Source organism: Spea bombifrons, chromosome 3 (genome assembly GCF_027358695.1).
Source record: "Spea bombifrons isolate aSpeBom1 chromosome 3, aSpeBom1.2.pri, whole genome shotgun sequence".
In the NCBI taxonomy this organism is placed as follows: Eukaryota; Metazoa; Chordata; class Amphibia; order Anura; family Pelobatidae; genus Spea; species Spea bombifrons.
This window is the reverse complement of record NC_071089.1, coordinates 11,040,821-11,068,729: the sequence shown is the minus strand read 5'-3', so window position 1 is coordinate 11,068,729 and position 27,909 is coordinate 11,040,821. Positions and strand designations below refer to the sequence as shown.

Genomic DNA, 27,909 nt, shown 5'->3' with positions numbered 1-27,909 from the left:
TCATTATTGCGCAGCACTGAATTGCAGCTATCAACATACGAATTAATGTATTAGCGGATGCTCGCTGAACTGTGCCCCAGAAGAGCAACAAAAACCCCATTGTGCTTCTGTCAACCTATCAATAGAACAAGCCTCTGTTAACACGAGCATGAATGCCAGGACGTGCGTGGCAATGTGCCCAGCTACAAAAGCAGAATATATTACCACCCCGGGGACAAGAGATGGTTGACTTTTACAGTTTGGCGTTTCTTTATTAGTATTTTAACACGGTGCCAAGTTTAAGGCTTCGGATAACTTTTAAAGAGGTATAAACCGCATTAAAAACATTCATGTTTATCAAGTCTCAGATTTAATTAAAAAGAATGTTTAAAGAAAGTTGTACTGCGGGGGGGGGGTTAGCCTAAAAAAAAAAAAAAATTCATCAATGAAGTCCAAAATCAATGCACAGATCACCCTGCGGGTGGATAAGCAGCGTTTGTCAGAGTAAAGCACAGTTAAGGCAATAAATGCTATTTAGTAAAAAATGACATTTCTGTCTAATTGATATAGCAACGAGAGAGAATTTTAAACGATTAGTATTCTATAGAGAATAAGCACGCCGTCTACCTGTCCGCAGCTTAATCAGAGCGCTCTATCTGTATCTAATCTCTGATCCGTTTTGACACCTTCTATTACAAAGCCCCCTTTGTGCGACAGCTAGGACGCTTGGCAGGGCAACAGCATTTTGTTTGGTTTGGAGCTTTTGCCGTGATTCTCAGACAGAAAATAAATTACCTGGATCGGTAGCTTTAGCCCGACAGGGAGATTGCGCATGTCTGCGACTGTCACCCCATGTGTCAATTACCAATATAAACAGTCTGAAAATGTTCAGACCAAATAGCGCTCGGCTTTATCTCCTGGCCTCGGCCAACAACCAGATGTGAAATTCATGTAAATTGAGAACCAGGCTTGGGTGACCAGGATTAGAGCCAAATTCGTCAGAGATCAAAGAGGTAAACACATCTTTAAGGCATAAGGGATTTCGCTTATTTTAATACATTTTTCGTAGATCATTATTAAGTTGGACAAAAATAAAGACTGGGGATTATTTTTGACTATAAAGGAAATGCTACAACTTCATAATTTGCGCATTAGAAATTTAGATTTATTTCATAAGGCAACACCGAAAAAAATAGACATTTTATTTTTCTGTTGAACGTTCGTTTTTAGCACATGGTGATACACGTTCCTATTCTCTATCTTAAATCCAATACAAAAAAATCCCAATCATCTAAATTCCACTTTTCTCCTACGAAATGCAGAATGTTTCAACAATCTGGGGACCGTCACGCTGACAGCACTATATAAAAACTGAACGTCTCGGGCAGATTTACAGTTTAGGGTCGTCTCGTGTTTGGAATGAGTTCCATTATGTACACAAAAGACCAATCATAAAAAGCTGTTATTTACATTGCTAAACATTCCCTACGCTTCCATTCATAAAAATTTATGTCCAGCGGGATTGGACGCTAGCAAAACATCCACACGCATATATACAGACGTGGAAATATATCGCTGCACTTTACCAGTAAGCTTAAAAGGTTGCTACTCCCTTACTTTCTTGAGTTGTCTGGTCCTTAAAAATTCTGGGGTCTCCCTCACGGTGTTATTCATCTAAAGCGAGTGTCTGGGGGGAGTAAGTCCTTAAACACCTAATTCCTTATTCTAAAAAGGAAGGGGGAAAAACTGGAGAACCTCCCAGGTTGGTACTGAACCATAGAAGAAATTAACCCATCGTTCTCAGTGGGGCTAATAATTATGTAGAGTTTGAGAGGTAACATTGTAGCACTTTTTTTTTCTTTTAAATAATAAATAAAGGTTATTTTATGATATTTGCTAATGGAGGCAGAACAAAACCCGTGCAGGAAAGACAGCTGCCAGGAAGCAAAGGTCGCGAAATGTGGGAGACATCTGCTGCCATATTTGTTTACATACCTCGTTCATTGGACAGAGGTCATTATTTTAACCTGTCATGGCCTCCATGTGTTTAAATGTGTAATTTATGTATATTTCCCATGCAGATATATTATCTCCAAAGGAAATAACACACGGAAGGAAAAAATGAATATGAAGAAAACGAGACTCTTTTCCTCATCCATTGTAAAACCCAGAATACGTAGGTGAATCTATATAAATCTATACATTTCATTAACCTCTTGAGTTTATTCACTAAACGAAGAGTTGGTGGGAGAGTTGTGGTTTTAGCTCCCTCGCATCACTGTTTATTATAAAGTGCCAACATTAGCTATTTTCTCCAGCAAGAAGGGCTGAGCTGGCCCTATTTAATGTGTGATTTAATATCACTGATTTAACTATACATTATACAGGTTCATACAGAGGCCAAGCTGTTCCTGCAGCAAATGCTCACGTAGTTTGCACAATTATCCTTTTAATGAATTAGACCCCTTTGTGGACACGCACATTCCTGGGCCATATTCTTGGTCCGGGCTGCCAAACTAATCCCAAACTTGCCTCTCACTGGTTATGGCCCAATTTGGTTGAATGACAACTAAAAACGCAACACATTTTAAAAAGAAACTTTACTTCACGTCGCTTGTTATTACTGCAATTCAAACAGGAATGCTCCAAAAGGTTGGGAAAACTTTTCCTTCAATGAAAAAAAAAAAATCAATTTTGAATTCTGACACAAACGCACATCTGCGAAGACGCTCTACAACACCGAATCAGTTATGAGCACATACAACCCAATCAGTCGGGTAAATGTGAGTGATTGAAGTAAATAGGGCAAGCAAACTATATGAATGAAAACACATTTAAACCCCCACTGGAATTATTTATAGGAACTTGAAGCAGAAGTGCATGAAAACCTACATAAAGTTTTACACGGGGGTCCCTTAGTCCCGGGTTTCTGAGATTTACCTGCAGTATAGCCCAGTGTTCACTACAGTTGAGCGTCGCCGTTTGGATTCATTCGCTTGTAACACCAAAAGCAAGCAACCCATGGCCGCCCGGATGGACACAGCGAGGGTCTATAGGTGGATTGGAGGGAGCAGTATGCTTTGCTTCAAAATTTTAGTTCGTATTTTACATATATATACCCTTTCAAGTAAATTTAGCGAGGTGTGAGTTGGCAGAGGTTGCAAATTAATATGTAACGCACAAGCACAGACGATACTAAGCTCTGTAACGTGGTTAACAAAACAGAGGACAGTGCACGATTACAAATGGATCTGTATAGGTTGGAGGCTTGGGCTGGGATGTGGCAGATTGGGTTCAACACAGATAAATGTAAGGTTATGCACATGGGGAAGAAAAATCCAGGCTGGGAATATGTATTAAATGGGAAAACACTGGGGACGACTGACATGGAAAACGACTTAGGAGTCTTAGTTAACAGTAAATTTACCTGTAGCGACCAGTGTCAGGCAGCTGCTGCTAAGGCAAATAAAATCATGGGGTGCATCCAAAGGGGCATAGATGCCCACGAGAAGGAAATAATTCTACCACTGTACAAGTCACTAGTCAGACCACACATGGAATACTGTGTACAGTACTGGGCACCAGTGTACAAGAAAGATATAGTGGAGCTGGAGAGGGTTCAAAGACGGGCAACCAGAGTAATAAGGGGAATGGAAGAACTACAGTACCCAGAAAGATTATCAGAATTAGGGTTATTTAGTTTGGAAAAAAGACGGCTTAGGGGGGACTTAATAACTATGTATAAATATATAAGGGGGCAGTACAGAGATCACTCCCAGGACCTATTTATACCCAGGACTGTATCTATAACAAGGGGACATCCTCTACGGCTGGAGGAAAGAAGGTTTCTACACCAGCACAGACGGGGGTTCTTTACAGTAAGAGCGGTAAGACTATGGAACTCTCTGCCAGAGGAAGGGATAATGGTAAACTCAATAAAAGAGTTTAAAAGGAGCCTGGACGTGTTTCTTGAAAGCAATAATATTACAAGTTATGGAGATTAGATTAATAGGGACAGAACGTTGATCCAGGGATTTATTCTGATTGCCATATTTGGAGTCGGGAAGGAATTTTCCCCCTGGTATGGGGCAATTGGCATCTGCTTCATAAGGGTTTTTTTGCCTTCCTCTGGATCAACACAGTAGGGACACAATATGTATATAGGTTGAACTTGATGGACGTTGGTCTTTTTTCAACTTTATCAACTATGTTATGAGCTATGTTACCTTTGCTGGGTGCAGCTTTTCTTACGGTGGCTACTTGGTCTTCAGAAATCGCGAGACGCCTGAGCACATCGGCCAGGGCTGCTTTGAGCACCGTGATTTCATCCTCCTGCTGCTGCACTCGTAGTTCCAGGGCAGATAAACGGTCCTGAACGTCAGAAGTACTTGCTGCCGAAATGCTGTCATCTACATAACAAAAGAAACAGATTAAACAATTAAATTCCAATACGACGTCTGCATTATAGCGTGGCAAAATATCTGAAATAATAAACCTGATCGGTGAACCAGTCGTCCATAAACTAGGGGGTCACTGAAAGTGCTGGAACCCAGTCCTACAATACAATGCTTTACAAAACGGCATCACAAAGATAGCTGCTTTACTTGAAATCCAATACAAGTCAGTGGCTCCTTTGGAAAACAAGATGGCGACCATTTGCCGCGTTTACTCGCATATAGAATGGTTACATGGAAAGACTAGCGGCTGCGGATTTTATGTGCATAAACATGCCCGAGTTCTTTTACGGAGACTTCTTCCCGTTTAACGATAAGGCTCTGCGGGGATTTTGGGACATTTTTATTTCATGCTGAAGACCGAATAAATTTTACAAGCAATCACTTTTCTTGTTATCATCACTAGATCATTACTTCCAAGACATATTCTTTGGTAGGAGATTTGGCTACAGTATAAGATGGACTGAAAAGAAAAGGTTGCACAGACTCCAAAAATCTGCTTGGCCACTTAGACAAAGATTACTAGATGAGGCTTGGCACAGCCAGAACTATTCTTCAGAGGAAAAAGAAGACTTAAGCAGGTTTTATTTTTAAAAGGAACATTCAAGGTATCATATGCACTTTAACCCCTTCACATCCTTATGACTTATTAACTTGTCATATAGTTAAGTGGACCGTGCAGGGAGACAGGTTTTATTAATTTTATTATATATATATATATATATATATATATATATATATATATATATATATATATATATATATATATATATATATATATATATATATATATATATATATATATATATATATATTAGTCTTTAGCTGCTCATGAAATTCTAAACATAGCAGCACATAAAACACAAAATGCTGGAAAAGTTTTTCCTACATTTGGCATATATTTGAGGCAAAATGATGGTAATGGTGGCATCACTGCACTGCAGGAGATGTTGCTAAAAACATATTAAGGTATTTTTGGGGAAAAAAAATCTAAGCTCTAACTGTCCTTTTATAATTTGTATGGTTGCGTTAAATGATAGAGGAAGTTTACATATAAAACAACCACATATTAAAAATCACTTGTCTCATTAACCCAGGAAAATCCCTGGTCATTAAGGGGTTAATGCACATGATACCTGTGTGGGCCATTTAAATTTCCGTCTTGTCCATTTCACATATGGATTCGGCCCTTTCCCCAGCTCCTGGCTAGATGCCGTGTGGGAACGCAGCGGACGGGGGTCTGTTCAGACCCCGGGGTGCATTCGTGGAAAGTACTGCCGTTGGCTCTCAATGGGAATACTTTCCTGCCACGGACTGGCTGCCCTCTTCTTTTTGTATCTGCTATCACTGCGGCCACTTCTAAGAGGGATTGAGCTGATGGCAGTGGAAAAAGTTACACACAATGATTTGCAAATGACTGCCCAAAGGGCACAGGATGTTTTTGTCAATTGGACAATTATCTTTGTTGAAAGCTTTTGATGTGCTGGCCTGGAAAACTATCGAGGAGGATCGCTGGCCGAGGAAAATGTTACCAGTCAGAGAGGAGAACGGTTACTGATCAGAGTAATATAAATGAATCCGTTATTATATTTGCTCACTATAGTTTGACATTTTGTTAGTCTCAGGTGAATATATATATATATATCACACACACACACAGGAATAAAATGGTTCCTTTAAGGAGAAAAATATCACTTGACGTATTTGTGTTTTCACCAGAATATGGAAGGTTTAAAAACCACTGTTCTCACAGCACGTGAGACTTCACACCAAACAAATCTGACCACAAAGCTTGTATAGACACAACTAATTCTTTTGGAGCCACAAAAAACGTTGCGATGTTTGAAAGGGAAAGAATGTACCAACGAAAGGTGTCTGAATCAGACATGCCTCAACACTTACTGCAGACATTTCTTACGATGGCTCCATAATCCGCGCCGCATCAATCTAATTAACATGCTTAAGAACTCTAAACCGCCCAGCGGTGCTGCGTGCCCACCATCACATTCTAATATTTTAAAATGGGCAGTTTAGGGTCTCTGACCCTAATATGCATTCTTCCAAAATAAGAAGCACTTGCCACCTGCGGTAGAAACTGCTGCTGCAGCTGCCCTCTGCTCATGGTCTGACAATTCTTCACACACATTGGCTGCTTGAAGCAGCCAATCATTGGCAGGATTTTCATTGAAATCAATGGGAGCACTCGCCGAACGTGCATGTGAAGATGCGATGGAGGCGACCGGCACCAAGTATATCATGTACAGGTAGAGGTGTTCGGTCAAAGATAACTCCTGCATGACAACTAGCTGGGGGGTGGGGATATGGGCAAATGCACATGGGGGATTCTGGATTTACAAAAGGGGGCGTGCATTAAAACATACATTAAAAAGTGTCCCTTTAAGGCTATTCACATTAACTCTTAAGAGTAAAAAATAAATAAATAATATCATTAATTACTAAAAATAAGCTTTACAAAGTTAGATAAACATATTCCTCTTTTTGCAATTGATGGACTTTCTATATGACCAATGAAAAGGTATAAAGCAACACTCATCCTCAAACAATGCCATCAGAAATTGGATGGAAAGAGAGACTTGAAAATGGAACCTGAAAAGAGTGAATGAGATAAAGGAAGGCCGGAGCGAAATGAAGAACCTTTTACATTTTTATTGTTTTTACTTGCTGATAGACTCATGCGGTTCTTAACAAGCGCAAAGGGTTAATGTCAAGGTAGCATCCAAAACTTCTGCAGCCAAACAAAATCACTGCATGAAATATGTAGGTGAAGCTAATCATTTGCAATACGGTTTCACCTTACAAGAACAACATCGTCTTAAGAAATGACTATTTAAAAACGCGCAGCAGTGGTTTCTATACTTGGCACACAAAGCTCTCCGTCGTCGGTAAGACTTTAACAGATGTATTCCCTGCCCAGTCCATTGTTTCATGTCTTTTATTTGATTTTCCTATGGGGCAGTCGCAAGCTCAGAGCTTAAAAAACCGAAAGAAAGGAAAATAAAATAAAAAAAGAAATGCTGAAACGGTTTTCTTAACCTTTCTTATAAGCATTCTTTGGGAAATTGGGATTAAGAAATTCATTTGTTTCAAGGGTCAGAGGAAGAGCGGAAGAGAATGGCTGGACCAAGAAACAGAACCACCGTTCCTACTTAAATTGGTATTTATGTCTCTTTTTCATTTTCACAAATTTTAGAAAGCAAGGAATACTAAAAGAAAAGAGTAACCCCCTTTCATAATGTGTGGCCACTCCAACAAAAAGGATCAGAATATCTTTAATTTCTCCAACATAAAAATAAATAATGTATATTATTTAAATAAATATACTAATATATATATATATTTTTTTTTTTTTTTTTTTTTTTTTTTTTTTTTTTAAATGGACGAGGTTAGCTCAGCTGAGAAGAGCCAATGGTGGAAAAGCCAATGAAAAAATATAAAATCAACAGAAAAGGAGGTGTCAACTGTATAGTTTTAAGAGCTGAAGGTACCGGACCCCCAGGCTTTACCCAACCCTGAACGCTACTAGGTTTTTTCCGGACACACTTTTCTGCATCCAGGGCCTAAAATCCACTTATAGGCGGGAATTAAACTATTAGGTTTACAAACGTTTCCCCTCATGCAAAGTGGGGTTCACTTTATGAGATGGACCCCCACTGGTGCACCCGCTTACATACATTCCTGGGGCTGGTAAACGCGGCGTAGTTGGGACTGCTGCTTTAAATTCCCAGATTCTCACATCATGACACATTTTAGGCCTGGGTTATAGCCGTAAAGGAGGCTGCTTTATCACTGCTCCAAGACGACAATATTATTGGGGCTATAACATCACTTTACAGAACACCGGGAAGCGAAACAACGCTGTATATGCATGTGCTTGCTCTTATATAGAATGTATACATATTACACCATTAGCCATATTATTGTATGACACCTCATTATGTAAAGCCACGTCTATTGTGACAGCGAGAGGTGAAGTGCAGAAATTCTTAAAATGGTAGAAATACCGACAACTTCATGTATTCCATTTATCTTCCTCCACAAGGCAGCATTTCAAAGAAACCGCATTTACAGAACGGTTCCAGTGATTCTAATATATAGATCTCCTTAAACTCTGCAACAAACCCATAATCTGGATAAGTAAAGAAGCCAGAAGTGCCTTTGGAGACAAAAACCTTAAAATCACGAGTGTGGTATTTGTGGTCACCACGGCCAACCAGTCATACTATTTTATAAAGGGGTTTAAATGACACGGCTATACAGCACATGGAGGAGCCTACCTCAATTATACGGACAAATTATTCAATTAGGCTACATAAAAAAATATACAGTAAATGTTATTTTGGACAAGAAAAAAAAGAAGACAGACAATGAGCTCACGTCCTTCCTTTGTGCAGAATAAGTAGCAACATATATCCTGATTTCAGAGAACTTAGAAATGGCAAAACTGCAAACCACCGCAACAGAAAACCAGAAACCGCAAACACACAGGAAACAGAACGACAAAAGATAAGTGTCTGATTCACTAATGCCTTCCCGCTAAATAATACTTATTTCCACAGCCGTGTCACGTGGGATTTAACCAGTATGATAGAGTCAGTCTTCTACAAACGAGTGGAGCCAACTGCTTTCTGTATAAAGCAATAACCGTGAAACAAGCCAACGGGGACCCACTGTGGCCCCCAAAGCCCCCCAGACCCTTCAGGGCTCTAAGATTTGCTCACAAATGCTCATTGCACAGGTGCAAGCGACAGACAGAATAACGCAAGTTTTACAAGACAAGGACATCCGTTAAAGTTATTCATTACTTATGATTTATATTATTTACTGTAATGTAAGCTTCATTATAAAACCGGCCAGGTCTTACATACAAATGTTAAAGCCACACAAATTGTAGCGATTTGTAGCCAAAGCCTTAACCATTACAGTAACCATAGCCAAGGCTTGCTTTAGGTTCCGGGATCCTTAATAACCTTCTTTATCCAGACAGACAAATCATATGAAACAAACTGGAATAAGGCAACACATTGCGAAATCCTCCGCCACCACGATACAAAGAATGTGCTAAAGAATGCAAGCCTAGGTGTTTTAAGCATCGCCTCACTTAATTAAAACTGATCAAATGTTGCTGCCAGAGTAAAAACTGTGCCCTCAACTGATAAGCAATGCTGTTTAAGTATCCCACATGCAGCTGCGTAGTAATTTCACAACACAGATTGTACGAGGTGCATCACCGCATTGCTATTTCATCAGAAGCCGTTACATTTTCAGAGACTCTCAGATTCAATGGACGTGTTGCAACTAAACCATTATATTCTCACAGGAGGGCATCTGTGTCGCAGGGCGTTTTAAGCCTGCAATATAGTATTCATTAACATACCTAAATATGAAGCAAGCCAAGCAGAACAGATGTAAAAATACCAATTGTCGCTTTTAAACACACCCTTCCTCATATATTGTTGATTACTTAGAAAGGGCTATGCAAAGTTATTTCCTGCAAGTGCATGGATTTTCATCTTCCGCATAAAGCTGGATGCCGGCCCATACCCTCCTCCCGAAACACACGTCTTCCTCATCTATTACACAATTCACCGATGCATTCCGCTTCGGCCGCTGATCTTCTGCGGAGGTTCCACATGGCCGGCATACGCTGTGGGTTATTAAGTATAAGTAAATGGATATGAGTTACCGTTGCAGAGGTTCTTGAGCACAGGGGGATCGCACACAGGCATGAGGTCAGGGAAGCTGGGATCCATGCTAGCACCTTATTCCGAAAGCAGATTTCCCGGTTTCCCTTCTATCTCCAGGGCTCCGAGTCAAATGTCATACTTTAAATTGTGAGGAAATCCTCCCAGCCCAGATGGTCTCCTACAAAGCACTTCTGTATTGGCACCAAAAAAAAAAAAAACCCCAGCGAGATACTGAAGCACTTGCTTGTTCAGTGTGTGCCGTTTGGCCAAAGCAAGACGAGGAGGACTAAGGGGTGGAGACCGGCAGCTCTCGGTTTGGTGTCAGAAAGGAGAGTGTCAAATGTCAGACGCAGTCATCCCAGCAGGCACATGCCTTACTCTTACTACGCACGATAATAAAATCTCATAGAGCATTTCAGGGCAATTACTAAAAGACGTCCAAGGTTTTAAAAAAAAATTAAAAAACACAAAACATAAAAAAGTGGATCTTTATTTCCAGGGTAACATAGAATCGTGGAATTCAGAAGGACGTTCAAAAAGACGCCTCCGTGCTTTCCCATGCCTGTGTTTATCTAGCATTATTGCGTCACGGTTGCCCTCGCACGAATAGTAAATATTTAAAACCTGCCCTGTAAAAGTACCAACAAATAGCAAAAGGGAAGACACGAAACACTACTACCAGGAGTGACCACGGTCAAAACCAGATTATACGAACGGTAACGATGATGATAATGATGACCGACAGAAAGGGCTGGACGAACCCGGATAGAAGTTCGGAGCCACGGGGACAACAACCCTGCTAGTCAGCCCGATATTTTTCAGGAGCAAATATAAAATTGCGCAAAAAGTTAGTGGCCGCATTAAATAAATCTATGTAGCCATAAGGCTCCTGCTCTATCACAATAAGGAATTTTAAGCAAGCCTTCACATGACTACAGATGAGAAAAAAGAGCGTCTGGACAAAGTTAGCTAAAAAAAAAAAAAAAACTAAGACCGTTTACTGCAAGGTAAGAAGGATGATTAAGGTGGCAACTGAGTGAAGATAGTGGAGTAGCAACTTCAAATAAGGCCAGCGGCTCATGTATAAAAAGCGGATCTGGTGCAAAGTTTAAAAAGTGGTCTTGTCCCCAGGGAAACCAACAGAATGGTGCCGCCGATTAAAAATACTTATTTGCTTTAAACAAAAAAAAAAAAACACCGTACAAATGCTGCACGAGAATCACTTTCTACCCCCAATATGTCTAGCGTTTGCAAAGCAGGCTTCCTTAATTGTTTCCTTATGCCCAAAAGGCAAATTGCTTGAATCCGAACGTTCACTGAATTGCATGTTAGGAATCTGAAGGGAGTATTCATTTTTATGATTTTATTCTATTTTAACCCACAAGGAACACAAAGTGCACAAAATAATTGTTTCTTGCGAGGAGGCAGTGCCAACACCAATAATAAGATACAAACAAAAGAAAATGCCAATCCAACAATAAATATCTAACCCAAACGGACAATGAAAGATTCATTTGGTTTGTTACAAACCATATATTATATATATATATATATATATATATATATATATATATATATATATATATATATATATATATATATATATATCGTTAAAAGAGAAAGAAAGAAAAAAAAAAAAGAAAAAAAAAAATTCTCATACAAAGCTTAAAAAAAAAAAATAAATAAAAAAAAAAGGTATTCGTATTCATTGGTTGCTATGGCGATTATACCACTACACACAAGGCTTCAATGGGTAAAGTGACAATGTACGCATGTCAGGCCGACCATGTGTTGTGTTAAAAGTTGAAGAAAACTATTGCCCAAACCTCTTCAAATGAATTAAATGGTTTTGCGATGCGAAACCATTCACACAATTCTTAAGACACACAGGAAAAAAAAAAAAACCATTGGGTTGATATCGTTACTTGAAGGTCATCCAAGAATATCTGGAAAGTCTTTGAATTTGAAGTCCGACAAGTATGCAGACATTATTTGTTTTTGTTTTCAGATTCTCGTCCTTTGCATTGACCTAGTGGGATAATTTACTGCTTCACAGCAACAGAGCGAGAGCTCTCTCACAGCCCGATTCCTCCCCAGCATATATGGCGGATAAGAACCTGTGCATTTCTCCTCTGCCACGGGAAACGTGCCCCCAATATATTAACAGACGCTTCTAATCGGGAAAACGAAAGAGCCGAGCTGCAGGCTCCTTCATTTCAATACGCTTCTGCCTCTCCTAACGGAATCATGTGCAGTTTGACGCTTGATGAATGCAGCATGTGTTCTTTCTTTGCTTTACGCTTTTACGACCAGCTGGCAGCAGGAATTCAGTTAGACGTCAAAACAATCCCTGCATGATTGGAGATTATATATTGCATATATCTGCGCGTTCCTACATCCCGTATCACATCAGAAGCTCGAATCTGCAACAAATTTATCAGCGGTAATTTCAGAGACCATCAAACCCATTCCTAAAATGCACCCCCGGCTGGCCTCATGTTGTCTCCCATTTCTGATAAGACATATTTGTGTGACCACCCACATTAAATGATTATAGTAGCGTTTGGCACTCCTCGGGTGACGTAATCTGGAGCATTGCTATGCATTTTTCATATTGCTACCAATTTAATGTGAGTTTTTCTTTTCCTTTTGTCGTATCAAGAGAATTGCATACAGCATACTATTAGAAGCGAACGGCCGCAGTGCTGAAGCTGCGTGCTAACAAACTAATTAAATTTCGATGCGTGGAACGGAAGTTCTATAGATGGGTCAGGAAATGACACACTTTACCTCAGCTTGATGTTTCCAAGGTGGTTGCAAACTTCATACGAAACACAATATAAGATAGCTAAAGTTAAAACCTAACGTTTAATAGAATTTTACACATATCAGAATTAAATAATATCTTAAAATTAGTCGAAATAAGTAGTAAATACAGGCAAACGCTCAATAGGGACTGTTTGTTTTTATTTGTTATTTACACTATTTTATATACCATATATTTCTTCCACTAATTATTTTAATTGATGAGACATTATTTTTAAGATTCAATTAAGTTATGTTTTAGCTTCTGATATCTTTATATTGTTATAGGCTATGCCAGTACCCATTTAACTGTTTGTTCAAGGGTTAGCCCCATTATTTTGGCTTAGCCGTTTCTAATGGATTGTGATTACAAAGGAATCCTACGACCTAACAATCCGAAATTGTGACGTCAACACAATTATTACAAATGCCGACATTGATATTTTGTAAGCATGGATTATACTTCATTACTTTTAAAATGGTAATAAAGGTTATTATAAAGTGAGATACTAGTGGAATAGTTTCATTGGGTTTTTAACAAGAAACTAACTCCGTTAACAAAAGTAAGAGCAACAAGCAACTGATCTCAAGTCAGCCCCCAAAACGAAGGGGTGAAATATTTTTTATGCAATTCACTAAATGTAGCAAGGGTACCCCCTCTCTTGGTCCAACTTTCTGAATACACTCAGGGTCTGGTTGCTTCTGTAATGGCAGGAGAAGGAACAGCAAAGACTAAATTATACGTCATTTATTTCATATACCAACAAGTGGTTTTATTCTAAGGGGAGGAATTAATAACGTTCCCATGCACCTTAATAAACAACTGGAGTAAATGCCTGTAAGGGGATTCACTGACTAATAATAGACTGGAATCCTGTGTCACATGAGATGCCCGACACCAGTTATATAATTGACCCCCCAGCAGACCAAGGGTAAAAAGCCATTAGGCTTCCAGAGGGCATCGCTCTTCCATACGCTTCGCACCGTGGATTGAAGCAAACTCCTGCCAACGGGGTTTTATACGAGGTTAGCTGGCAGGACATTTTACAAGTACGGTCATGGCAGACTTTCTCAGCACTATGTCAACAGATCTTAGATGTAATGAAACAATCGTCTCTTTCTTGAGGCATAATGATTAAAATCCAGCCCTGCCCATCGCCTCTCAAACGTGTGAAACACCAAAAACCCAAATAATCTCAATGGACGATCAGTCTCACTTCTCAGCACTTCAGGAAAATCAAGATAAATAATACTAATGTCTGAGTAACACATTCCTCTGCATGTATTTGCAAGCCCTTCTGGCCCTCACAATAAACCCCTTCTTTTCCAGCTAGTGATTGAAGTTCGGAAATTTGCAGGGACTAGGGTTTAAAAACAGAAGTTGGCGGCAGATCACGACTATTCGGCCCGTCGCATCTGTAAAGACTCTAACCTTAATCAATCCTTTATCTTGTCGCGGACTCAGGAGAGCTTTCAGCCCATGCCATGCATGTCTAAATACCCTCACCATATTATCCTCTACTACTTCTGCTGAGAGGCTGTAACATTTATTTAAGACGCTCCCAATAACGTAAGAAAATCATTAGTAACATGAGATCCCCTTGCAAGTAAGAAAACATCCTCACGGGTAGGGCAGGGACAACCAAACTCAAGTGGTACTGGAGGGGTTAATGCGTAGATACCCCTCTGGCATTGGAAGTACATAAATTGCCGTCCAAACAATGCTTGTAAGAACAGTAGTGATGGTGATCACATGACTTACTAGACAAGGGCCACAAATCAACAGAGACAGCTGTGGCAAGCCTTTTATACCTTGCCTAATGTTTAATTTATAGCGTAGTTGACATTACCTGTCATTTGTAAAGACAACAAAATGCAAAACAAAACGTTCCGCAAAGCATGTTTTTCTTTACTTTTTTTTTTATATTTAAATAAACAAAGCAGCAGGTGGAAGAAAAAAAGTATAATTATCTACTGCCTCGGGGACACTTAAACATTAAACATGTAATTGCTTCATGATTTAGAAACTGAGTTTAAATCCATTATTAAAAAAATACAAACCAAACAGCCCTGAGGTTTGTAATGAGCACAAAAAAGGGAAAAAAATGCACAGAATAGCGGAGCCAAATGTATTGTGTCTGCGGCCAAACGCTAGATTTCTCCGTGTACCTTGAAAATTAATAAAGGGTTTTACTGTACCCAGCGCTGAAAACATTGTGTCATTTTTATTATGGAACATGATATCGTATGGGACGCATAATCTGTATATGAAGGGTGCGCATTGTTAATGGGGGTGTTTAACATTTCTGTGTGTTTTGTATTCCTATGTACAGAAATAGCCTGCAGGCCTTCGGAGATCAGTACGGATCTCGTAGGAGCCTCAGGATGCAGGATTCCCTCTGACCGAAGATATTCCCCCTGGCGTAATATTTATCATATGCGATATCCTTTGCATACTGTATGTGTACATTGCTAGAAACGCGGGTCTAAGACTAAAAATCAGTATGAAGTTTCCTCGTAGGTGGTCTGCATCACTTCATTTCACGCGGTACATACATATATTTTTAAAAATATACAGACGTGTCACGTTCCCGACTATGACCGCAGCGCCCACTTTAATTCCACGCACATTCACTGCCTTCCCTGGGTGACTAATTAGTATAAATCGCCTGATCTCTCATTTGCATAGCGGGAAGTCAGCCCACGGTATTAATTTTAATAAATTCCTTACATGAGATTTGTGAAAAACACTGATTCATCTGGCAGAAAAACGAAACCTGCTATAAGGATAAGGAGTTTCAGTCTTCTGTGAACACGGTCGTCTATGTCGAATGCGCTTTCACAGCCCCCTGTGAGCTCTCTGTCACTGAAATACCTACAAAGTACCCCAAACGAGGATATTTCTCGGGCCGCTACGGAATTCCAGCAGCAATAACGTCTACAAAGCGAGAGGCCGGGAGGAAGATCAGCAGATGACAGCGAGAGGCAGATACATAAATGTCTGAGCTTCTGCATAAGTTGTCCCAGCGTAACCTTCTGGAATATAAAATGGTTATTTACAATACCTTGACGTTTAAAAGTCAGATGCCGCAGTGTCTGTATGGGCTTGTTCTAACTCTGTTTTGTAATAAAATAAAAATAAAAAGTCATGTGGGGGCAGGTGGTGGTGCTGGGGGCTTTACCTAGTATGGCACTGTGATAAGCGATAATAGCAACCATCAAGGAACAGAAGGATGCCAGACGTTCGAAGGCATCAACAGGCTATTGTGTTTGCATTACTGTACCCGTTTTGCAACGGAGGCCCTCTGTATACAGGCATTCGTATACATACTACTACCTATACCCCTTAATAAAGTGTAAAGTGCCAAGTATACCTGGAGTACATATCTATATATTATCACATTATGCAATAAGCAATGTATGAATTATTCCTACAATATTTTTTTCTCTCAACAAGCTTATATGAAGCACAGGGGTCGCAAGGAAAGAGCGGCTGAGCAGCACATGTACATAAATAAGCAAAACTTGACAAAGGCCATACATTTATTCGCAAGCCAACCTGCATTTGATAGCAAGCTTTGGAGACAACCCATGTCTCTTCTTCAAGCATATGGTAAGACTAATTTCCCAAAGCAATAGAGACGTATTTATAGAATGTAAGCTAAATGTCATGGCTCAATTTTTAATATACAACTTAAATTTCCGTAGGTTCTTTAATTTGCGCAGCATGCCGCGGCTACGTCCGAGATCCGCGGACATCACGCTGCCCTTAGGAGGTTGCTCCTCGGCAGAAACGTGCCCCCGATACAGAGCGCTGCAGCGCTAAATCTGTTTTATTTGCAGTATCACAGAAATATGTTGCACTTCGCCCATTTCAGGATAGAAAGCTTAGGAGACAGAGTACTCTAGCAGCTGAACACAGGTTCAATAAATCCACTTTAAGCCACGACTTGCTCTGCTTAACGCAGGATCGTGCCTGTAGCACGAAACTGCACGCCGCTGGCCATCTTTCATCGCAGAAAGTGGGTGTCAGTTGCTGTCAGAAGTTTTAGCATTCGTACAAAGGCAATAAGATTACAGATGGCTGGCTCTGTTATCCACGTTTAAAAATACTTGCTAAAATATTACACGCGGACAAAACCCCACACGTATACTATATGCGTGGCATTGCGGGTATCAGGTTCTGCGGCTCGTGTCGCATTAAAAGGAGGAACGTGCCGGCTATTCTCCAACGGAGCTACCGGAACTCAACGACTCACCAGCTTCTGATAATCCAACTCAATGGGGTCCTGCGTTGCCGCCAATAAAACCCATGCTCAGACAATGGACAAATATATATTTAATATATCCAGAGGGGTGGGCTTGGATCTCTTTACAGAGAAGATATGACAGCTAAGAATTAAAAACGTGAGACTCTGAGCTACTTTATACTATGCTATACAATACGAGTATAAACCCTAAACACTCACGCTTTCATTGCTGCAACCTTCAATTATATAAAGCAGATTTAGCGTAAATGCCACACGGATGGAGATCACATTTCTTTAGAATATCTTGAAATTACTAATAAGTACAGCCAAAGTAAACGTTAAACCTCGTGCTTCAGACATGAACGTACAACTTAAAAGGCTTAGAGATCAGGCTGAGAAAGGTTTTGGGATTTGAATATTGATTTACATTGTAGTACATTTTCTGTGCAATATCCTGCGATATTTGGCCATAAATGCATTTAACAGATTATTGTGCAGGTTTCCCACTATAACTAGAGGGGGGGGCAGATTAATGCAAGATTTACAATGTTATAGGAGAACAAAGCCTCTGACAGAAAGCAAATAAAAAAGGAAAAAATAATGTATTAAGGGCAACTAAAAGGGAAGAAAAAGATTAATTTTGCCCTCTGACCAAATTAAATGCTAAACACACACAGGTACACACAAAACATACACACACAAAACTTGTGCATTCGTATTCATGCAAAGCCACAAAAGTGAATGAATGAGCAAAAAGCTCAGAATTTTAGTCCGAAATACATGGGCCCACATTCACCCACACGCTCTCACGGATGAGAGTGTGAGAGAAAGTGGATGTGTGCACTGGGCAATAAATTTTGTTCCCAAATTCAGAATGCCACAGAATTTTTGGCCAAACTGAATCCGTGGGGGAATGTAATTGGTTGCCCAACATCCAAAACGAGAACAGAAAAGAATTGTCGGAATAGTTTTTGGACCATTTGCACATATCTAAAATAATAAATAAATAAATGTATGTTAAGCTACCAAATATGCAACATGCTTAACAATCTTATGCATTCAATAAATAAAAGCTATAGGTGGGGGTTCCAAAGGGTAATTAAGACATGGGTTCATCACGCTGCTCGTCCCTCACTATGTTAAGTGATCTGAGCAGCCAGAAGTTACTCTCAGGTTGCGAGCTATTTATAGGAAAAGCCGGGGCATTAGAAAGACACAAAGCACTACGTGTGACAGCGACTCTTCTAGCAGCATCGCGTTCAGCACAAAGTTTGGAAGAACACATTTTAAAACAGGTTCTTTGATTGTGTTGTCATGGTACGGCGTCTATCGTGAAAATAACTTTCTGTAAATTAAAGTGCCCAACACACCCTATCCAATGGGAGAGCTTTCCGGACACTAATTGGGCTGCCAAAAGCAAGGTGACCGCAGAAATGATTTCTTTATTTATTAAAAGATTGAAGAATGCATACTAAAAATTCCTACAAAGTATATGCATTCTGGACATTAAACTGTCCTTTAAAGTGTGCGTGTTCTAGATGTATTCTCGTACTCTCGGCGTACACTTCCCCATCTTCACCCTAAGACTTCGAATTAAAATCAAACCATAATTTGTTATATATTTGGTGTGTCCTCTCAGTTGTTGTTTTTAATATATACACACACAAGAACATTCCTTATCATTTAGTTTTTTTGAAAATGTTTACATGAAAATGTTTTTACTTTACATGTTATAAACGTGTTCTCTTTGCAGAAAACCACACAACTTGGATTTTCTATCTTGAATATGGTTTCTAAACATATGGCCGTGGGTGTACCTTGGGGAACCTTGTCTAATTTCTACTTCTGTTAATTGAGTTTCTTGGTTAATCATACGAAAATTTGTGAACTTACCAACTAAAATATAATACCGAAGACACTTGCCTGTGGAATACGGTTACAAAAAGGATTGACAAACATTTATATAGAATAAGCAGAGAGTCTCAGAGGATCGACAGAATGCTGTAAGTATTCTAATACCCAACAGGACTGAATATCATCAGCAAATGTGGATACACTATATTGTTCCATACTAAAGAATGACCATAATTTAATACGGATTATATGTTAATTGTATCAATACGATACTGGTGAGATCTAACGATATTCTTTTTGAGATTTTTTATGCTGATACTCCCTGTAAATAGATTCTCCTGAATAAGACCGTAAAACAAGAAAATGACCAGTCGATAACAAATATATATAATAATAATAATCTATTAATATTACATACACATACCATTATACTTTCAACAATTCCATTACTTCTCATGCAGTGAAAACAAAACAAAAACATTTAATAAATTCTGCGTGGAAAAGAAGACAAAGAGCATTTCTGCGATTCTTTTTCTAAAGAAAGTATTAAACACATGTCAGGTATGTGGATAACTGCATAGCTTGCCTGGAATGAGCTTTAAATAACCCTGCCATCATCGCCTGCTTAATTCTGGGACCACTCCTCCAAATTCCTCAACCAGATGGCCTTTCCACAACTCCCCACGAGCTGGTCCCATTACGTGTTTTCATTTCTAGACCAAGCCACACTGATCTTCATTGTATATTGACATTTTTTTTTTTACGGGCTTGTTTTACTAAAGGTGATTATTTTCCAATCATTTTGCTAGCAGATAAAAAAATATATATATATTCAGCCATGTCATATTGCTTTATGCTAAAAGGGATACGTTTCAAACATATCTGCCAGAAAGAAAGGATAATTCATGCACTTGTGTTATATACCTTTTTCTTGGTACATTATAATTAAACTATCAATTAGAAATGAGACATTAGCATAAGCTTAGATGTGAAAGGAGGCATCAAATACAATGTATTGCAAAAAGTACACTTGTAAAGCACCTTCTCAAAAGAATTCAGTTATTGAATGTCAAATGATCTTGAAGGGACAGAAGAATGAACATCAAAGTTATCTGTGAGAATATATACATTCCTCCAAAAAAAAGTTTAAAAACACAGCACTTACCCTGTCATTGAAGAGGCTGCATTGCAAGAGCAGCTCCCCTCACCCTCCTCCATGATACTACTGTACTTGCCACCGATTGGCTGCATCCAGCTGCCAATCAGTGGCAGCAAACTGCTCCCATTGAAATAGATGGCAGCACTTTCCACAAGGTAAAGGGGTCAAAGAGTCTTTATACAATGTGGAGGGGAAAGTTCATATGGGGGGGGGGGATTATGCAGATCACCAAAAAGGGATCACACAGATATTAAATTCATTAAAGTCCATTGATCACAGGAGTGCTCCTTTAAATGTAATTTTCCCCCCATTATTTTCATTATTGATGACCAATGTTTCCAAGAAAAGTCCATTAAAAGACTCTGTTGAAGATATCAACACACAGGCTTGTCGCACATACTTTGTGTTCGTGCAGAGACAAGGTGACATTGTGTTCAGTACTAAATGTGAGCCCCGGGACACAACGTATTGGAATCATGAGTAAACACACCGGCACGCATCCAGCAACCCTGCTATCCTGACTGATCAGGTACCAGGAGCATGCCATGGGGCTCTACCTCTTAAAATACATTTAGTAAACCTAAGCCTACTCTGATCAAACTAGAGGTGTGGTAGCTAATAAACTGTAAAGACTAGGTCACAAATTATTGCCAGCAAACATCACATTCTAAAATTATTAGGGAACATGTCAATTTCCCAACATACTTTTTATTGGGCCAACACAGAAAAAGATGTAAAGTCTGATAGAGAGACCTCTGGGGTCCCAAAAAACTTTCATGCTGGACGCATTTCATAATTTTACCCCAATACATCTATCTACCATTTCTCATGACATAAGCTCTTTAACAGACCAATTTGCCGAGTCACAGGCGACTGTGAGCCATTGGCAATTTTCAGGCAATTTCAAATACGCCAAATAGATGTAATTCAAAACGAAGACTGACACCTTTTGAATTTAAACTGTTGATAACTGCACTTGAAAGCTATATTCATGGCACACTGTGTACTCCCGGCACGTTACCTGCTAATGCACTCGGTACAGATAGCCAAGGACAACATGTGCAGCTTTGCAACTCTTTTGAGGTCTGTGGAACATTCTAATTTGGAATGACTGTCAGAAGGGGAGACGTAAGGGCGCGTCACAGACTTTTATCATGGCAAAATGAAAGGTTACACAGCAAAAAAATAAAATTATAAAGCACCGTAATTTTCTTTTGTTAAAATGGATTTAACATAAGTTATCTTTTTCAGGATTTCCAAAATGATCACATTTGACATATCATGGGTCTATAACACTCTTGCGACTAGAGTTTGGGTTGGCAAAAAAATGTTTTTGTATGGCAGCGTTCAACCTTTCCCCCCCCCCCCCACAGTGCAATAATATCATATAGAATTCTTACCCTGTGCTGGCAAGGAAGGGCTGGCATAATATAGTTTTAAAAGACAAAAACATACAAGGTTTAAAAATAATAATTAAATGATCAAAACCGATGAAACCATAAAATACGACGAATTATGAAACCCTTTTTCGTTAACTACAAGATGGTAGCCAACATAACAGAAGAACAAACAAAAAAGACAAAGCTCTTCCATTCAACTTAACAAGGAACTGCACTGACTTCGACTTCTAAGAATTCCCAAGACTAGCAGACTGTATGCTGCACAATCTTGGGATTTGTCTATCAATACATCCTTCAAACACCAAGTTGTCTCGGTGCCCCGTTCAGGTTCAATTTGCGTTTTATGAACACCAAATAAATCTTCTCGCTTTCGTATGCCTGTAAGATCAAAACAAGACGACAAACTCACCTTGAGTCTCAGCACATCAACATTTTTGATGTTGCCGACTACATCAATGCCGCTTCTGTCCCTTGTAAAGCAGTGGAAAATACGTCAGCAAGATCCTAAATAAATAACTCTGCTTCATGCACAAACTGTACAAGGAAGACACAAACCCTTACTCCGTAAAAAATAATAAAATAAAAATCTGAAAATAAAGCCAAATTAAACCCGATACCACCTTAGTATCTCTGCACCCTATCTAGTGTTAAATCTTTACTGTCATGATTTTCCGCGGTTAGAAATTCTATCCGGTAGTATGCGATGGTGTTATATTTGGCACAGACAAACAGTACAATCAAGCCAATAGTCTGACACAAGTAGTTTCTATAATACGTTTTGTCCATCTATTCCAAGATTCAACTACCAGATTATAGCAGGCAAGCTGACCAAAATGAAATAAGATGCAATTGTAATACGTGTGAAATATTCCATTTATAATAATAGAAGAGTTGACGAGTTAGGTGAGGGGGGTGCAGAGCAGGACTGGGGGGGTGCAGAGCAGGACTGGGGGGGTGCAGAGCAGGACTGGGGGGGTGCAGAGCAGGACTGGGGGGGTGCAGAGCAGGACTGGGGGGGTGCAGAGCAGGACTGGGGGGGGCAACCGTGACTTAGGAATCCTACATGAAACTGAGCCAGAAAACCATTACTGAAGAAAAAGCCAAGAAAGCTGCAGCAATGATGCCAGACTAAGGTAAAGAATTTTGATGATGTGATAGGCGTTTTTTTTTTTTTTACAATATGGTATAAAAGGAAACAAAATGATTTGCAGACACATCCATACGCTAAAGCTTTTCAGAGAGAGAATAAGTAACTCATGTCAGTGTTATCATATTTCATTACAGAATCCTCCATAAATGATACTTAGCAAAAAAAAAAAAATAGAATATCATAAATCTTGTGCTCCTTACAATAGGTATTATTCTATTCATCGCTTGTACTAGGCAGGGGGTCCCCTAAATCTTTTTTTTTTGTAACTGCTGGCACCTAAGCGTTATACATCCCAGCAACCACCTGGCCTAATCTTCTGATGGATTTTGTCCTTTGTGTAAATCATTTTGTACTTATGAGAAAACATACATTACCAAGTTTCTGGACCGGTTTTCCGCATTGACAGCAATAATTACAACCTTTTTCATTATCATCTAAGAACTTTACTTCCAGAGCACGATGCAAAACCCGTCAATTGAACCTCCAATTGAACAAAAAGGGCCTTGGTCTGTCAAGTAAACTTCCCCCAACTTCCCAATTAGATCTTGGAATGAACCTTGAATCTTGCAACATACAGCACTTAACCCTTTCACCCACCAAAACAGAAGTAACAGATCTGGAGGCTGCCACGTCATGTGATATTTTGGGCGACTTTCTCTGTGCAATCTCCACACCGAGCTGATTCTTTAGGGAAAAGTCCCTTCCTACACAAAAAGTATTCAGAATATCCGGCTAGGTGATAAGGGTGCTTGTCTGGCGGACTGGGCTAAGATACCACCAGCTAGAACACAAACGCATGGGCAATATGCATGAAAACATTATGCACAAAATGGCGGCAGTTCCCATTTAATTTGAGAATGGACATGTGTATTTCATGTACTTGAGCATGTGTTCCTGCAACATCCCAGTTTGTTGTCCAAGGAGGGCATTATGTTATGGCTATTATATAGGAACATAAATCTAAGCTTAGTCTATTTACTTATCTACTTTGTCTTAAGGTTGTTACCTGTAATAAGCGGGAATAGTGAGAGCCCAGCTCATCCTATAGGCTCAAATACTTCATACGCTGGTCATTACTGAAGGGTATGGTATAACCAATAAATAGTCAGGATATAACCCCTGTTTAGTGCTTTAGAGGCGGCTTGGATCTATAGGAAATATCAAATATACTAAAATGCCAACCATTTGGTGTTAAGAGTTTGCAGAAATATAGAAATCGGACAGTAGGCAGGAATATTCATATTTGTGCGTAATGCAATTCGTCAAAGCCCAGTGCCGCCGCCAGTCGGTGGGGAGCAGGGCGCTTCCTGCTGTGAAATACTCTAGGGCTGAAACAACTAATCGATAAAATCGATAATAATCGATAATGAAAATCGTTGTCAACGAATTTCATCATCGATTAATCGGATCGATTTTTATTGATTATAAAAAGAGGTTTTTTCAGAGCAAATGCTCTGAAAAACTCCTCTCCTTATATAATCCGATCTCAAACAGAGATCGGATTATAACACCGGAATCCAGATCCCCCGCTACGCTGCAGGGGACCTGGATTCCTCTCACTGTCGGCCGGTCTCTCACTTCCGTCTCTCTCCCCCTCCCATCTGCCTCCTCCCCCCTCCCATACATCACTCTGCCTCTCTACCCGGCACCGTTACTGACATGCACTTTCCCTGTAGCTTCATAGAAGCCTCAGTGTAAGTGAAGGGCAGTAACGGAGTCTGTCTGTGCGATGCAGACCCCCACCGGCTGACAGAGAATCATCCTCTCTGATAGCCGGTGAGGGTCTGCATCGCACAGACAGACTCCGTTACTGCCCTTCACTTACACTGTGGGTTCTATGAAGCTGCAATGAAAGTGCCTTCAGTAACGGAGCCGGGTAGAGAGGCAGAGCGGTGTATGGGAGGGGGGAGGAGTCAGAGGGGTGTATGGGAGCCACCCTCCAATACACCACTCGGGCTCCTCCCCCTCTCATACGCCACTCTGCCTCTCTACCCGGCTCCCTGGTGTCTTGTCAGAAACGGAGGTTCACAGGAGGCAGAGTGAAGTATGGGAGGGGGGAGGAGGCAAAGTGATGTATGGGAGGGGGAGGAGCCAACGTGATGTATGGGAGGGGAGGAGCCAGAGTGGTGTATAGGAGGAGGCAGAGTGGAGTATGGGAGGGGGAGGAGCCAAAGTGATGTATGGGAGGGGAGGAGGCAGAGTGGTATATGGGAGGGGGAGGAGGCAAAGTGATGTATGGGAGGGGAGGAGCCAAAGTGATGTATGGGCGGGGGAGGAGGCAGAGTGGTGTATGGGAGGGGGGAGGAGGCAGAGTGGCGTATGAGAGGGGGAGGAGCCAGAGTGGTGTATGGGAGGGGGAGGAGCCAGAGTGGTGTATGGGAGGGGGAGGAGCCAGAGTGGTGCATGGGAGGGGGAGGAGCCAGAGTGGTGTATGGGTGAGTTATAGTGGTGTATGGGGGGTATTATGAATTTTTAGGGCATATAGGGGGTATAAGGCATATGGATATTAGGCATATCAGGGGGGCATAAACATATCTGGGGGTAAAAGGTATATCAGGGGGCTCAGTGGCATATAGGGGGTATCAGGGGGGCATAAAACAAATCTGGGGCTAAAAGGTATATCGGGGGCTCAGTTGCATATCACTGGCATATAAGGAGTATAAGGCATATCAGGGGCACAGTGGCATATCAGGGGGCACAGTGGCATATCAGGGGGCACAGTGGAATCTGGCATATAAGAGGTATAAGGCATATATGGGGGCAGAGTGGCAAGCTGGGGGTCAGATGTGCATAACTGGGGGCAGTTTGGTAAATAAAAAAATTTAAACAAGGCTTTTTTCTCAGTTTTTACTAAATATGAAAAATAGTTAACATATGAATTAATATTTACTAATAACTTTGTATTAAAACCTAGTTTGAGAAGCACTGTGTTTGGGTTCTTGTAGCTTTTATTATTATGTCAGTAAAATAAGAAGGCCATTGCAATAAAGAGATGAAAGTGTAAATTGTACGTTTTTTATTGCAATTTTTCTTCAATTTAAAATAATGTATTTTTTTATCCGATTAATCGACAAAATAATCGGCCAACTAATCGATTATTAAAATAATCGTTAGTTGCAGCCCTAAAATACTCTCTCCTCTAGCCTTCTTAAAGTCATGGTGGCTGCTATCGCATTCACATAATCTAAAGTGAGTTTATAACAAGCCAGGTAAGTGCCCTGTGTCTAGCGTTTGTCACTCACCAGCAGGGCACATTGAGTTATAAGCATGGCTTCCCACTTGGTATTCTTCTACTAACCAGAGCAGCCCTATGACGGCTGAGTGTGTTTGTGTCTCCCCGTTTGCCCTAGCCTGCCCCCCCCCATCTTCACCAGCTCATCATCGCAAAGAAAACTGCGTGAGGTTTCATACACGTTTTCGGAATTTCTCTGTCTTCAAACATTTGTCGGACCAGCCCTAGGGTTTCAAGCAGCCTAGATCAATTTCCGTACGTGCTGTAACCTAGGCACGCACATTCACTTTTTAGAACAAAAGAAAAACTTGAGGCAAAATAGGTCTAAATTACACCTCCATTCTACAGGAGATTTTACGGTATATTTTCTTTCCTTCGCAGGTAGGCCATCCAGAAAAACTGGTCTCAGAAGTGGAGGTATATAATGCCGAGTGTCTAAGAATTAAATCACAAGACTTACGATTCAAGTTACGTGAAAGGTAATCATTACTAGATTTCCACAAAGCTGCACGTGGAACCCCAGCCTAGGATGTTCTATTCTCATTAGGATCAAGAAGAAAAAAAACAAAAAACACATGTATTTTAGCAACCATTTAACACGTTGTAAGCTAATGCTTGGCATGCATGGCTTGCTCATACAGTTGTTCATACAGTTTTTCTTTGGACGTCTGGTAACACTGGTTGTGAAAAAAGTTTCACGGGGCAAGAAGATCCCGTATTGTTTTCACAATGCACTGAATTATCAGTAAGATATCTGAAGTAGTTCAGGCAATGCGGTGCACACGTGGTGGGCAACAACCTATCAGCGCCTGTTTTTCTATCACATGACAATGACGTGTGCCCCAAAATATTATGAATAAGGAGGCATTTCATATGATTAAAAAAATTACGTCTAGGGGATGACTTGGGCATTCATAGCATTACTGGGAACAATGTCCTCTAATGCATTTGATAAGGATGTTAAAAATCGAGCACACTAGGTTAAGCAGAGTCATACTTAAAGGATCTCCCTTTAATAATAGCATCACATTAAAAATTAATGTTCTAAAGTATTTTTTGTTTTTTTTTTAAAGCTCTAGTTTTTGTACAGTATGCTTTCAGACAACTGCATATTAGCCATTCTCGATGAAAGATGAAATGGCACTCGCAAAATACTTGGTTTTAATGCAAATTATTGTGCTCAGGACTGGTTTGTGCTCAAGGTTTTTTCTTTCCATGGGTCTTCCCCTTTAAATAGGAATAGCAATATTTTATGAAAGTAAAACTTGGTTATCAAAACCACCGTCATCACATTCAAGTCACATTGCAGACCAAGTTAAGGGCCAATCATTGCTCCTGATTGCGTGGTTATTAAGTCTCTATAAAAGGATCTTAGATGCTAAAAACGATGTTGTGCCGAGGTCAATCACCTCGCTTTGGGGAAAAAAAATCTCCCTTTTATAAAAAAGGATAGAGGATTTCAGGTAATATTTATAAAGTAACAATGAAGACAAGTGACAGTAGCCCGGTATTTCAATTACATTTCTCATGTTCTGTCCTAGATCACCGACTATTAGGACCCGGGATATAGTTGCCAAACCTGTCACTGTCGATGGAGATAGATTTTAGCGACAGAGAGCACTTTTGAATTACGGCCGAACGTAACATGTTTAATTTCAGGAACAAAATGGTTTGCTATGGAGTAATTAGGCGAAATGGTTCACATTTTAAAAGTTCTAAAGAAATTCAATCCTATAAAGAAAAAAAAAATCTTACATCTGGAACTATTCAAAAGCATCTGCACTGACTTTTTTTTTTTTTCTAGAGCTGGAATTTTGTAATTTAATATTGACTCTTCCTGGTCTTTAATAGAAAGGCTAACTTCAGGATAAGTCTGTTTAAGTGAACAAAGAAAGTAAACAGAAAAGGTAAGGGGAGTATT

At 40.0% G+C, this 27,909-nt stretch overlaps 1 protein-coding gene across 7 annotated transcripts in view; it reads right to left on the bottom strand.

Moving 5' to 3' along the window:
- The window catches only part of EML4 (EMAP like 4), a 56,088-nt gene that overhangs the window by 21,117 nt on the left and 7,062 nt on the right, over window positions 1-27,909 (bottom strand). For 6 of the 7 annotated variants that reach the window (XM_053458567.1, XM_053458569.1, XM_053458562.1 and 3 more), the window contains exon 2: window positions 4,206-4,388. In XM_053458567.1, the coding sequence (XP_053314542.1) occupies window positions 4,206-4,388 (183 nt within the window). Of the gene's footprint in view, window positions 1-4,205; window positions 4,389-10,137; window positions 10,264-27,909 lie in introns of those variants that run through there. The other variant, XM_053458566.1, reaches the window with a different exon arrangement.